The sequence below is a fragment of the Canis lupus genome, chromosome 15 (genome assembly GCF_003254725.2).
Source record: "Canis lupus dingo isolate Sandy chromosome 15, ASM325472v2, whole genome shotgun sequence".
Classification (NCBI taxonomy): domain Eukaryota; kingdom Metazoa; phylum Chordata; class Mammalia; order Carnivora; family Canidae; genus Canis; species Canis lupus.
Genome location: NC_064257.1, coordinates 2255466 through 2268964, shown reverse-complemented (window position 1 = coordinate 2268964; position 13499 = coordinate 2255466). Strand labels below are relative to the sequence as shown.

The 13499-nt window shown below is 57.7% G+C and overlaps 1 protein-coding gene and 1 long non-coding RNA gene across 9 annotated transcripts in view; one reads left to right on the top strand and one right to left on the bottom strand.

Moving 5' to 3' along the window:
* The window catches only part of KCNQ4 (potassium voltage-gated channel subfamily Q member 4), a 52665-nt gene extending 40045 nt beyond the window's left edge, over nucleotides 1-12620 (top strand). For 2 of the 5 annotated variants that reach the window (XM_035698999.2, XM_025419748.3), the window contains 5 exons: nucleotides 3708-3928; nucleotides 4891-4990; nucleotides 7161-7292; nucleotides 9519-9648; nucleotides 10205-12620. In XM_035698999.2, the coding sequence (XP_035554892.1) occupies nucleotides 3708-3928; nucleotides 4891-4990; nucleotides 7161-7292; nucleotides 9519-9648; nucleotides 10205-10417 (796 nt within the window). In that variant the 3' untranslated portion in view covers nucleotides 10418-12620. Of the gene's footprint in view, nucleotides 1-3707; nucleotides 3929-4890; nucleotides 4991-7160; nucleotides 7293-9518; nucleotides 9910-10204 lie in introns of those variants that run through there. The other 3 variants (XM_035699003.2, XM_035699000.2, XM_035699002.2) reach the window with 2 other exon arrangements.
* Nucleotides 5695-9500, bottom strand: LOC112642294 (uncharacterized). 4 transcript variants are annotated; one of them, XR_007402476.1, is made up of 4 exons: nucleotides 9183-9500; nucleotides 7726-7879; nucleotides 7468-7567; nucleotides 5695-5846 (listed from the first exon to the last, which is right to left on the bottom strand). It is a non-coding gene; the product is annotated as an uncharacterized LOC112642294 (long non-coding RNA). The 4 variants fall into 4 exon arrangements; XR_007402477.1 differs by having other exon boundaries at nucleotides 7730-7879; XR_007402478.1 differs by lacking the exon at nucleotides 5695-5846 and adding an exon at nucleotides 6929-7281.
* Nucleotides 12621-13499: the final 879 nt, after the last annotated feature.

Below are 13499 nucleotides of genomic sequence, written 5' to 3'. Positions count from 1 at the left end.
GCTCAGAAGTGAGGTTGGGGGCTGAGCCGGATCGTGAGAAACCCCAAGGCCCTGGCTGAGGGTCATCCAGTAGGCCCTGCCTGGCAGGCTGGGCTCACGGCGTCTTGGGTCTCCTCAGAAGGGCTTCTGGAGCCTTGTGGGTTTGGGGAGCCCGTAAGTATGTGGCTGACAGAGCTTCTGGCTGCCCGTCCAAGAGGCAGTGCTTCTTCGGAACTAGTGTCCTGGATCCGAACCTGGCCGCCACGCACTAGCTAGGGGACCGTCACCAGACGCCTCAAGTGCCTCAGTTTCTGTGGATGGTAATAGCATCTGCTTCCCCTCAAACCGTGCCTGGCTCATAGGAAGTGCTAGATAAGTGGTTGGCCTTGTTCAGTGTGGTGCGTGGAGCAGCTAAGATCTTATTTTTATTTTTATTTATTTTTATTTTTATTTTTTGTAAAGATTTTATTTATTTATTCATGAGAGACAAAGAGGGAGAGGCAGAGACCCAGGCAGAGGGAGAAGCAGGCTCCTCGCAGGGAGCCCCATGTGTGACTCGATCCTGTGCTCCAGGATCATGCCCTGAGCTGCAGGCAAACTCAACCACTGGGCCACCCAGGCGTCCCAGATCTTATTTTTAAGCATAGCTTGGACACCATGGCTGAAGGCAACGGGGACACAACTGAGAGGTTAAGCTGTGGAGTCTCTGGGTTGGACCTGCCCCTTTGCAAGACGCCGTCAGCAGCGTGGGCATGATGAGCAGGAAGGGCCAGGCCAGGCCAGGGGAGCCAGCCATGAGGCTGCGCAGAGGGGCTGTAGGCAGCATGGGAGGGGATGGGCGGCCTCTTCCCCCTCCAGGAGCGTGGCCTTTGGGCCAGATGGAATCCCTAAAGTCATTCGTTGTGGACGGGAGCACAGGGGTTGATCCAGCAGGGCAGTCGGAGGGCAGCCTGTGTCCAGTCTCGTCCTCCCCCACGGGGTCACCTTAGTCAGGCCTACCCCTCCGTGTCCCAGGCCCTGACAGCCCCCTCAGACCAGTCTTTCAACGTTGGCACCAGGGAAGTCTTGGTTTGGATCATTCTTCACTGGTGACAGGGCTGTCACATGCGTTATTTAGCATTGTTGAGAAGCCTCCCTGGCCTCGACCCACTAGATGCCAGGACCGCCCTCCAATGCGACACCAGAAATGTCTCCAGGCGTTGCTGAGTGTCCCCGGGTGAGCAGAACTGCCCCAGCAGAGAGCTGCTGCCCTGGACACTGTCCTGATCGCTGGTCCCCGAGAAAGAACAGTCTCTGAAGTCTCAGAAAAGGCTGAGTTCTGATCCTTGCTGCCTCTGGGGCTTTGAGCAGGTCGTTTGACCTCCTTGCCAGTCTGTAAACGAGGGATGGTACCCGCGGAGCCCACCACACAAAGCGGCCGGGAGGGCCAAGGCCTCAGACAGGACCTTGCGTGTCCCGAGGAGCCTGGGGTGGGAAGGAGCTCCCCCGATGTCCACCGCGTGCCAGGTTTCTTTCCATTTTGTTTGAGCTTTTAGGCTCCAGAGAGGCTGACGTGAGCCGTTTCCTGGGCCCTGCCCAAGGAGCTGGAATCCAGGGCCACCCCTGGGAAAACAGTGCCTTCTTACATTCAAGAGGAGCCCAGGGCCTCTGGCTGGCTGGAAAGTTACAGAACCCCACAAACCAGGCTGGAAGCTCCTCCAACCATCACAGAATCAGAGCTGGAAAGGGACCTTTCAAGGCCTCTAGTGCAAGCCTCCAGACCCCTTCCTCCCTGAGTCCTGCTGAGAGCAAGCCCAGTCTTGCTTGCACACTTCTCGTGAATAGGGAGGTCCCCCCCTTCTCCCAGAACATCATTGGAGTGATGTGCTGGGCGCAGAGATCTGGAGTTCCAGGCCTTTGGCTGTGTGCCAGGGCCTTCTCCACCCCGCTCTTGCTCTCCCCCTCGGAGGAGTGCAGGACAGAGGGAGGGGTTGCACGGGCCGGGCGGGTGGGGGGTGCTTGCCAGCATGAGGAGAGCCTGAAGGAATGGCTCTGTAGAGGAGTTTGGGAGAGCCAACCTCAAACTTTGGTTGGCATCTCCGGGATGTGTTGAGGGGATCCTGGGCCAGCAGACAGCATGCTGGATTGTGGGGCTTGCCTCGTCCTTCCCTTCTGATATCCTCAGGGCCCCAATCCACGACCTGTAACCTCTCCCTTCTGGGCAGAGGCCCCTACTCCTAAGGATGGCTCTACATCCTGGCTGCCTTCTCGAAGGTGCCCCTGGTTTCGAGATCTTCCTCACCTCAGCACCTTGGCTCTATACCCTGTACCCCATGCCCAGGGCATGGGGGATCCTAGTTCCCACCCAGCCCTGAAACCAGAACGTGTCCCCTGGTCAGCTCTTGACCTGGAAGTGCCTGACAGTCAGTGGCCCAGTCTCCTCCCCGCATCCCTGTCCCACCTTAGGCCTCCTCCAAGACTGGCTGGTGCTCTCCTGAGCCAGGGCCCAGACATTTGGGGTGAAAGGGCCCCCAACCTGCCCATAAGCCACAGCAAGGAGGCAGTCGTCACGAGGGCATGGGGTGGAGGACGTTTGCATAGGTCCTACCAGACAGTGACGACATGATCCTTGAAACCCTGGGACACAGAGTTACCCTCCTGGGTATTGGCTAGCCAGGGCCTGTCCTGGGCCACCTAGGGTCTTCCTCCGAGGATCGGGGATGTGGTAGGGAGTTGGGGTGCAGGAAGGGAGGTCTGAGCACACACCCGGACGTGCACATGTGTGTACCTGTGCACACAGATGTGCAGGGGTTGTTAAAATGGGGGTTCATTAGGCAGTGGGGGGTGCGGAGCTGGGAGAGTGGGCCTCAGTCCAGGTGGGCAGCTCTCAGGCAGGGGGGACCACAGGAGAACGGCTTAAGACCTTCACTGGGGCGGGGAGAGGGGGCACCAGACATGTCCCGGGCGTAGATGTGGGCTCGGCAGCCAGACCACAAGGCCAAGGCCCTCTGCGGCCGGCACGTTGCACCCCGGGCGGGGGCACTGTTTCTGCTCGAGTCTGCGATGCACACCTTGGGAGTTTGGCAATGTTCTGCCTGCAAAGCGGTACCACGTCCTAAAGCCCTGACCCGACCCGTGTGGGATCGGAGAGCTCCAGCAGGAAAGGAGGAAAATATAAATTGACAGTGTAGACACACTGGTACCGTGCTCACACACACACACACACACACACACACACACACACACACACACCCCGCCAGCTCCACAGCCGGCCTCTGTGTACAGTGAGGACCTGGAGGCCTTTCTCAGTGTGCATGGCCAGGTGAGCCTCTCCATCCCTCAGCAGCCCGTCTGTGCGCAAAGGGTGGCCACCTCCACCTCCACCCACCCACCTGAGCCAGGCCCAGCTCTCCCATCCTCCTGTCTGTCTCTGACTTGCTTCTTGGGTCTCTCTCACTCCTTCCGCTCTGACATCTGTCTCCTGTGTGCCTCCCTTATCTGTCTGTGCAATGAGGGGTGGGAGATGGGGGTAGGGAGGGGATCTGCTCAGACTGACCCCGCATCAGCTTCTGGAAGGGTCAGGGAACCCCTTGCCACGCCCTTGTTCCGACCCAGGAAGCCTCCACTTGGTGGAGAATCAAAACCCAGTAGCCACCCCCAAGTCCTAAGTCAGCTGCGCCCCCCCTGAACACTCCCCCTCCCTGCTCCAGCTAACTTGGCTCTCTCCCCCACCCGACCTGCCCTGCCAGCAGCCGGATGGGCATCAAGGACCGCATCCGCATGGGCAGCTCTCAGCGACGGACGGGCCCCTCCAAGCAGCACCTGGCACCTCCGCCAATGCCCACCTCCCCAGGCAGCGAGCAGGTGGGCGAGGCCGCCAGCCCCACCAAGGTGCAAAAGAGCTGGAGCTTCAATGATCGCACCCGCTTCCGGGCCTCCCTGAGACTCAAACCCCGCACCTCGGCCGAGGGTGAGCCCCTGGGGGCCTGGGGCCCAGGACCTACCTGCGGTGGGGGGAACCGAGTCTGGACGAGGGGTGGCAGGATGGTTCCGGTCCCAGCTCTCTAACTGCTCGACCGTCTTTGGGCTTTGGTTTTCTGGTCTGTGAATTGGGCGCTGTAACACCTGCTTTGCCAGGCTGCAGACTGTTCAAGAATCAAATGAGAATGTAGAGGGTGGCACTTGGGAGGGGTTAAGAGGGCAGGCTTTGGAGCCAGGCTGCTGGGGTTTGAATCCCGGCTTTGCCACTTATGGGAAAGTTTTAGGATCCCATGAGCCAGTCCTTGGGAAGCGCTGACCTATGGGAGCCTGGGCACGGCTGGCGCCCAGGGCCTCGTCTTCCCTGCCCAGGAAGCTGCCTGCCTTCCACCCTCCCTGGCCCCGTGGAGCAAGGATAGCATCCCCTCTCCGTGCACTGCAGCAGCCTGGGAGGAGCGTCTCTCACCCCGATAGAGAAGGACTGGCTTTCAGGGCCTGACCCAGCAGCGGAGCTGCTGGCACAGGAGCCAGGGGCTCAAGCTCCCTTCCCTCGTGGCTGAAGGATAAGACCGCATGTGTGATTATGTGCAGAGGCCTCGGGTCCCTGGTCTCTGGGGCTCGCTGTGCTCGTGGGACCAGGGGGACTTCCTCCCGGGCTGCGTGGAATTTACCTCAGGCCAAACCCTAAAACAGCTCCCGCTTACCTGGCCCCCAGGCAGATTCTCACCCTGACCGGTCATAGGGCAGATGGGCATGCAGTGAACCAGGGTTTTCCACGTGGGGTAAAGCAGCCAGGGAGGCTGGAGCCTGGTCTGCCTTGTGCCCCCAAGAAGGTTCTAGACCCTTTCTGAGCCTGTCTCCTTATCAGTATCTCTAAAGGGGGGTCCGGCAGGTGGTGGTAGGGGTTGGGAGTGGCCCCTTCTGCTGCCACCACCTGGCCCCCTGACTTTCCAGAGGGCCCCTCGGAGGAAGTGGCGGAGGAGAAGAGCTACCAGTGTGAGCTCACAGTGGACGACGTCATGCCCGCTGTGAAGACGGTCATTCGCTCCGTCAGGTGAGACTGAGGCCTGAGGTGCCCCCTCCCAACCCGTCTGCCACCCATTGCTGCTCCCCATCTGGGGCCTGCCCTCATGGCCAGGCCTGGCCTGGCTCCCGGGCATGCCAGCTGCTGCCTGCCTGGCACCCTTGGCGGTGCTGGCTGGCGGGGACCCCGGAGTGTGGGTGGGGTGGGAGGTGGCATATGGCTCCCAGCAGGGCTTGCTCATCCTCTTCACGTCTGGAGGGCTGGCTGGCTAGGGCGGTAGGCTCGGCTGCCCACTACGGTCCCTGTCCTATACCCGCAGGGTCCTCTCCGAGTTCCCCCCCCCAACCCTTCCCCCTGCTCTAGCTGTGTACCACCTCCTGCCTGTCCCCACGTCTGTCCTGGGGGCTCTTTCCTTCCATCTCTGTCTCAGTTTCATCTTCCTTTCGCTGCTGTGTCTCACCGTTTCTCTCTCTCCTGGGTCTCTTGACCTCAGCTTGTCTGGCTCCCTCAGGGCTTCCTCTAGAGCAGAGCTTTTCAAACCACAGGTCACAACAGTTTGAAATCAACTTAGTAAAATCAATTTAGTGGGCCATGGTCAGCATTTACCAAAAAAAAAAAAAAAAAAGGAATAGAAAATAGCAGAGTGCATTCCCCAGTAGGAAGGATAAATAATGTTGATGAAACATACGTTTCAGTTACATGTGTGTGTGGATACTGGTTTCTGATGTAAAATGTATTTTTTAAAAGATTTATTTATTTTGGGGGGGTGAACAGGGGGAGGGGCAGAGGGAGAGGGAGAGAGGGAATCCCAAGCAGACTGGCGGCTGAGTGCAGAGCCCGATGACGATGACGGCAGGGCTGGATCCCACCACCCTGAGATCGTGACCTGAGCCAAAACCAAGAGTTGGACACCTAACTGACTGAGCCACCCAGGCGCCCCGTAAAATGTATTTCTTAGGGTGGGTCTGGGTCAAGCAAGTTTGGAAGCCCCTGTCCTCCAGCTTCCTGCCCAAGACTCTCCCCGTCCAGGGCACTCCCCACACAGGCGGGCAGAACTATCATGCCAACCAGAGGAAACCCCACGGCCCCTTCCCCACCACCCCAGCCGGCCGTTGCCCAGTCTCTGCCAGGGATTCGGGGCTCCCCAGAGTTCCTCCTCACTTACCCCCCACCTCCACCCACTAGCCTCCTTTTCAAGGCCAATCTCTTTCTCAGCTTTTTTTTTTTTTTTTTTTTTTAGATTTTATTTATTTGAGAGTGAGTGAGAGAGAAAAAGAGAGAGAGCACAAACACTGGGAGAGGGAGAAGCAGACTCCTCACTGAGCAGGGAGCCGGACTCGGGGCTCAATCCCAGGACCCTGGGATCATGACCCAAGCTGAAGGCAGAGGCTTAACCCAACTGAGCCACCCAGGAGCCCCATCTTTCTCTGTCTTCTTACCTACCACCCCACCTCCCCAGGTGGATCTGCCCCTTAGTTTCACTCTGGCTCCTAGTTCTGGCTCCTTTGAACAGAATCTCCCTCACATGCCTCCATGTCTGTCTGCGTCCAGGAGGTCTCTTTTCATCCCCCTCTTGCCCTTGGGACCGGAATCACTCTCAAGACTTGTCGTCTGACCTCCTCAGCTGAGAGCCCCCTTCTTATCATCCCAGACCATCCCTCCATTCCTTGCCATGGCCTTTGTCACCCCATAACTGTGTCCTGTCTCCCACTCCACAGCAGGGCTACTCAGATCAAGGATTGGATCTGATGCCTTTTTGGGTGTCCAGGGTCCAGTTATTAGTGGTGCTAATAAACATTTGTGGAACGAATGCAAAAATGTCTTCCCCCAAGCCGTCTTGATCACCGGTGTTCACAGATGCCTGCCCTGTGTCCCAGCTAGCAGGGAGAAACCAGGCCCAGACCCTGCCCTCCCAGGCTAATGCTACTGCAGATACAGGCACATTAAAATTAATAATAATAATAATAATAATAATAATAATAAATAATAATAATAATAATACCAGGGAGAGACATCAGAGGGCTAGGGGTGGAACCTGGTGGGGAGGAGGGAGGCTGGGAGACCCAGCAGGGGCTTTTGCAGTGACCCAAGCAGAAGGTGCTCTCATGCTGGGCAGAAGGCTAGCTAGCAAAGGGATGGAAGGATAGCAAAGGGGGCTGGGAAAGAATCCGTTTCCGCTGAGACCCCCCTCTCTGGACAGGATCCTGAAATTCCTGGTGGCCAAAAGGAAATTCAAGGAGACGCTGCGACCATACGACGTGAAGGACGTCATCGAGCAGTACTCGGCGGGGCACCTGGACATGCTGGGCCGGATCAAGAGCCTGCAGGCTCGGTGGGTGCACGGGCAGTGAGGCGACCCCAGCCCCAAAGCGAGCCCTTCGGGGGGGGGAGCACCCACCCCCACCACCCCGACCCCGCGCCGGGACAGAGCCGCCAGCGCCCCCTAGGGGCCGCGGCGGGAGCTGGAGGTTCTGGCCTGGGCTAGGCTCCTGGCTTGCAGGGCGCACCTGCCTTGAGCCTGAAGAAGGACCCAGACGCCCGTCCTCTATGCGAACCCTATTGGCCTGCGCTCCTCGGGGGACGTCTTTAGATGGCTGTTTCCTGGCCCTAAAATAATAGGATTAAAAATAATTAGTGATCTCCCATCTGCCAAGCGCATAGGAAATCGTCCTCAATGCTGCCCACCTCTTGCCTCAGGAACCCTCCCGCATCTCTTCTCTCCACCCAGCATATAGGAAGAATTCTTGCACCAAGACCTTAATCACCTACACCTTGCTCTTTTCCTCTTGTGGTCTGCATTCTCACTGTCCACTCATTGACTTGGTCTCTTAAGAAACAGTCATTGAGCTTTTGTTACTTTTGCCAGACAGTGGGGCTCCGGTAGAAAGCAAGAGTCCCTGGCCTCATGGAGCTTTTATTCTGGTGGAAGGAGAACAGATGATAAGTAAGTGAAACTAGACGATGTCAGATGATGATCAAGGCTAAGGAGAAACAGAAGGGTTAGGTTGTTGAGGTTTGTGATTTTAAATAGGCAAGAAGCTGACATTTGAGAAAAGAATTGAAGGTGCCTGAAGGCTACAGGCAACCCTGTGGCTGTTGAAGAGTTTTCAGAGGGAACAGCAAGAGCAAAGGTTCCGGCAAGTGTCTGGGGTGTTGTTTTAGGAACAGCAAGGAGCCCAGTGTGTCTGTTCTGGCCTGAGAGAAGTAGGCGAGGTTAGTAGATGAATGGCACTTGGACTGTATAAAGCCCTGTAGGCCACTGCAGACAAGCTGGCATTCATCCAGGGGGAGATGCAAGCCTTGGAGAACTTTGAGCAAAGGACTGGCAAGATCTGAGTTGTATTTTAAAAGGAGCACCCTGGGTGCTGTGCTGAGAATGACCTATCAGGGAGCGAGGGTGAAAGCAGGGCGACCAGTGAGGAGGCTGCTTCAGACGTGCAGGCAAGAGATGATGAGGACTTGGACCAGTGTTGGCAGCAGTGGAGGTGGGGAGAAGCGTGCACACTCCAGATATATTTTGAAGGTCGAGCCGACAGGGTTTTCTGATGGGAAGTATAAGAGAAAAAAAAGAAAGTCAAGGCTGAAGCCAAGGGTGATGGCTCGAGGAACAGGAAAAAGTTGGTTTGTTGACATGGAGAAGGCAACAAGTGCAGCAGGTTGCACTCAGGAGAGCTGGGAGGTGTTGGGTTATGATGCCCATCGGACCTCTACGAGGAGTGTTGCTCTGGCAGTTAGGCTGAGCAGTTTGGGCTTCAGAGGAGAGGTGTGGGCTGGAGAGACAGATTTGCCGTCAACAGGGTACAGAGGAATTGCAAATATGGAACGGAAGACGTCACTTAGTGAGAGTGCATAGAGAAGAGAGGTCCCAGGAGTGAGCCTTGGGTCTTGTGCTGTTTCCTGGAGGTGAAGGAGGCGGGACCAGCAAAGGATGGTGAGAAGGAGAGGTTAGGGACGCGGGAGGAGAGCTGGGAGAAGGTGGTGTTTGCGACCCCACGTGAAGGAAGTGCAGGAGGAAGGGCGATCAGATGTGCCAAGTGCCACTAAAAGGTATAAAGAGGCCGAGAGTTGATCATCGAATTTAACAGCACAGGTCATTTGGGATCTTGACAGCAGTAGGTTTGGTGAGATGGTGGGAATGAAAGCCTGCCTGGAATAGGTTTAAGAGAGAGAGGGAGGAAAGAAATTGGAGATAGAGGGCAGAGAGAATGCTTTCAAGAGTCACGCTGTGGCTCTGTGGGCCAGCTCCAGCCGCGTCCGCCTTATAACTCGCATTCCTGCTTGGGTCTCTCTTTTCCCGTCCACCGTCTTCCCACCAGGCAGTTGCTTTACTCATCATGCTGGTGTGTGGTGCTCTTCCACTGCTGGGCTAGTTGGAACACCTGCAAACCTGGAAGGCCCCTCCATCCAGCTCAGTCTCCATTCGTCAGGGCAGAAGGGCGCCCTCCTACCCGTGCAGGCTGGGTCTCCCCGTTCCCCAGGCAACCTAGAGTGCTTGAGGGAGCGGGGGAGGGGTGGGTGGCGTGTGCCTGGGCCCTTTGACGGTTACCTTCCTCCGCAGGGTGGACCAGATTGTGGGCCGGGGGCCCGGGGACCGGAAGGCCCGAGAGAAGGGAGACAAGGGGCCCTCCGACACGGAGGCGGTGGATGAGATCAGCATGATGGGACGCGTGGTCAAGGTGGAGAAGCAGGTGAGTATGGGATGGAGCTTCGCTGCTATGGCGGAGCTGGTCGTGGGCCGAGAAGCTCCGGAGGGCCGCGGGGAGGTTGCCCGCCTCAGCCGCCGCCGGGAACCCCAGCCTGGGGGGCGGGAGCAGGGCCCGCGCCCCGCAGATAAGCCCCGCCTCCCAGGAAGCCCGCCCACTCCTGCCAAGCCCCGCCTCCCGGTGGGCGTGGCCTCAGGTGAACCCGACCCGGTGTCGTCTGCTGCCACGTGACCCCGCCTCCGTTGTCCATCTCTAGCTCCCGGAATACTGCAACCAGTCACAATTAAATTTCCCTCCGGGAAAAAAAAATAAATAAAAATAAATAAATAAATTTCCCTCCGGGAATGAACCTCCCCACCCCCCCTTCCGTTTCCCACCTCCGCCCCGCCCCCTGGCCAAGCCCCGCCTTTCCTTCGCCCCTCCCCGGCCAAGCCCCGCCTCCTGGCCCGCCCCCCGAGCCCCGCCTCCCGCCCTAGCCCCGCCCCTCCGGAGCCCCGCCCCCTCCCAAGCCCCGCCTCCAGCCGCGCCCCGCCCCCGGCAGGTGCAGTCCATCGAGCAGAAGCTGGACCTGCTGCTGGGCTTCTACTCGCGCTGCCTGCGCTCCGGCACGTCGGCCAGCCTGGGCACCGTGCAGGTGCCGCTCTTCGACCCCGACATCACCTCCGACTACCACAGCCCCGTGGACCACGAGGACATCTCCGTCTCCGCGCAGACGCTCAGCATCTCCCGCTCGGTCAGCACCAACATGGACTGAGGGGCTTCTCAGGGGCGGGGCAGCACACGGCCGGCCCCTGGGGCTGGCGCTCGGCCCGCCCTCGGAGGCCCCGGACTCCTCTCTTACTTGAACTTGCTCCCGTGCGGGGAGGGAGGCCACACGCAGTATTGAGCTGCCTGGGTGGGCGCGATACCCGGCGTGGGGGTGCCAGCGACCTGCCCCACCTCAGGAGCGTGAGATGTCCGGCCCCCCAGAGCCCCACCCGTTCCATCGAGGCCCCGCATGGCCCGCTGGGCAGGGGCCGTGTCCCGGGAGTGGGAGTGGGGCACTGGGGTCCTGGGCCCCGACCCAGCTTCCAGCTATGCAAGGTGAGGTCTCCGGCCCGCCCTTCGCCTTCGGACAGAGCAGGGAAACCCTCCCGCCAAGTCCCCGCCCCACTTGGGGTGGGCCCAAGGTGCCCAGGGGTACCTATAAGCATAGAACCCTGCCGCGAGGCAGTTGGGCACCATATATGCAAACTATGTTAAATATGCAACTTTGGGGACCCCCATGGGGTCCCTCTGCCCCTCCCTCATTGGGAGATGGGCCCCAGCAATAGCTGGTCTCAGGCTGCTTGGCCATGCCCCCCATCCTTGTTCTTTGGCTTACCACCCGCTCCTCACCCAGCATGGGGCCTGTTTATCCCTTGCCTCCCCAAGGGCAGCGCATGGGCCTTTCTTCCCATTGGCAGGTATCCCCTCCCAGGGGCTCCTTCCTCCTGCTGGACGTCCACTCCCCTCCTTGGCCCTCCAGACACCTCGGTCAGCACAGGTTTCTGTATTGGCCTCCAAATCTCCCATGGACAGTGCTCCTGTGGTCACACAAAGTTTCCCTGAACATGCGGAAAGCCTCTCCTACTCACTGACGCACACGATCACACACACTTGGAGACACGAGCACACAGCCATTCAGCCTTTCTTGGGCCTCGGCAGCTGATGCCAGGGGACAGAGGAAGCCTGCCGGTCCATCTGAGTAGGAGAGGGAGCTCTGAAGTGACCCCAGGCCTCACCTCAGAGTTTTACTAGCTCCCGTTTCTCAAGATCTACTTCTCACTGGTCCAAGAGCCCTACCTGCTGCTTCTGCTGCCCCCAAAGGTCCTCCTACAGCACAACTCAGGCCTAGGCCTCTCGGGCCTGGACGGCACTGGAAAGATCCAGGCCCTTCCCCAGGGTGGTTGTCAGGCCTGCTTCCACTAGACTTGCCCCCTTCCTCGTCCGTCTCAGCCCCTGAGAGAATACTAATGCATTTAGCAACTCCTATTTGTCGGGCACCAGCTGTGCCTTTGGCATTCGCAGGCACCGTTTCCCTCCTTCTGCACCTCACTCTTCACTTCAGTTGGCAGCCCCCCCATACTGGCATTAAGTCCCCCCCTCCATGCCAGGCCCTCAGCACGTCTGAGGGCATCCCTACCTTTCTGTCCCTCTTTTTTGCAAAGCCAATGCAGGGAGCAGGAGGGTGATGGGTAGTGGACCAATGGTGACCGTCTGTGGGGTACCAGGGAACCAGGGGCTCAGGCCCAGCCACCTGCATCTCATGACTGGGGACCTGCATGCACCAGCTCCAGGGCTGGGGCTGGATCTTGCTCAGCCCCATGGTGCCCAGCCTCTGCCCCCACATACCCTCTGCATGTGACCATCATGCCCTGGATGGAGCCTGTCCTGGCTCACCTCACCTGCACTGCACTGTCCCCAGAGAGCCACCCCCTATCCCCTCAGAGACAGAGCTGTGGAGAGGGGCAGGAGAATGGGATCACCCTATGACCAAAGGAGATTTGGGATGAAGCCCTCCCTCTTTCCACGATCGAGGTTCCCCCACCAACCCCGTTCTCGGATATGCAAGTACCTCACTTTGTTAACTTATTAACTTATTGGTTTCATTAAAGTTTTCAGTAGGAGGTGGTTGCTTTTGGCTGTTCAGTGGCTCTGGGTGGGGTACCTGGTCTGGGGGTGGGGATGAAGACACTTGGATTAGTCGGCACTCTTCTGGTTGTAAACCACAAAACCCTAACCCATTATAGCTTAAGAGAAAAGGGAAGGAAGGAAGGAAGGAAGGAAGGAAGGAAGGAAGGAAGGAAGGAAGGAAGGAAGGGAGGAAGGAAGGAGAGCACAGCCTTGCTGACACCTTGATTTAGGCCCAGTGAAGCTGATGGGTGAATTTCTGGCCTCTGGAACTGTGAGACAATAAATTCTGTTGTTTGAAGTCACCCAGTTTATAGCAATTTGTTATGGTCACTACGAGAAACTACTACCGTGGGTTATTTGGTGTAATAGTGAGAGAAGCTACTCTCACTACCTCCCATTGATTCCCGGAACTGCACATTTGGCTGTGTCAATGAGGACAAATCACTGTGCCCTCTATGATGGGAAGGACCCGGGGAATGAACCTGACACCAGGTGGCTAGATGTATCCCTGCAGAATGGTGATATATTGGGTATTCATGTCCCTGCCGATGGTAGATTGGACATACAGTAGTGGCAATAACCGGGTCAGCTTTGGTGGGATAAGTCCATACTGTTGAACCTGTAAAGGAAGGAAGGAAGGAAGGGAGGAAGGAAGGGAGGAAGGAAAATTTTAAAAAAGGAAGGAAGGAGGAGAAAGAAAGAGGAAAAGAAAAGCAAAAAGAAAGAAAGAAAGCTGAGATAAATAAACTGCCTGGAGTCTAGAATGGTTTTAGGCAGAGCCAGAGCTAGGTGCTTTAACTGTCAGGGATCTGTCTTGTGTCTCAGCCTCCCTCTCAGGCAGGCTGACCTCTCATGATGACCCTGGCACTTACAAATGTACTTTCTCTTGGCTTAGGGCCCCAGTGAAAAGTGAGTACCAGTTCCCTAATAGTTTGTGTCAGTCAGGGTCTGCTTAGGAAGGCGGAAACTAGGCTAGGTTTTCAACGATGAGAATTCACCATAGGGACCGGATTACCCTGGTGTAGGTGGGCTCAAAGAGCCAGAAGAACGAAGATAACTGAGAGGGGGTCCCTGCAGGAAACAGCTGCCTTTCCTACAGCTGTAGGATCATAGGGGGAGAGAGTGGGGTTATCAGAACACACAGGCTTGTTTGGGGGAGTCCCATAGTGCTGGGGCTCTGG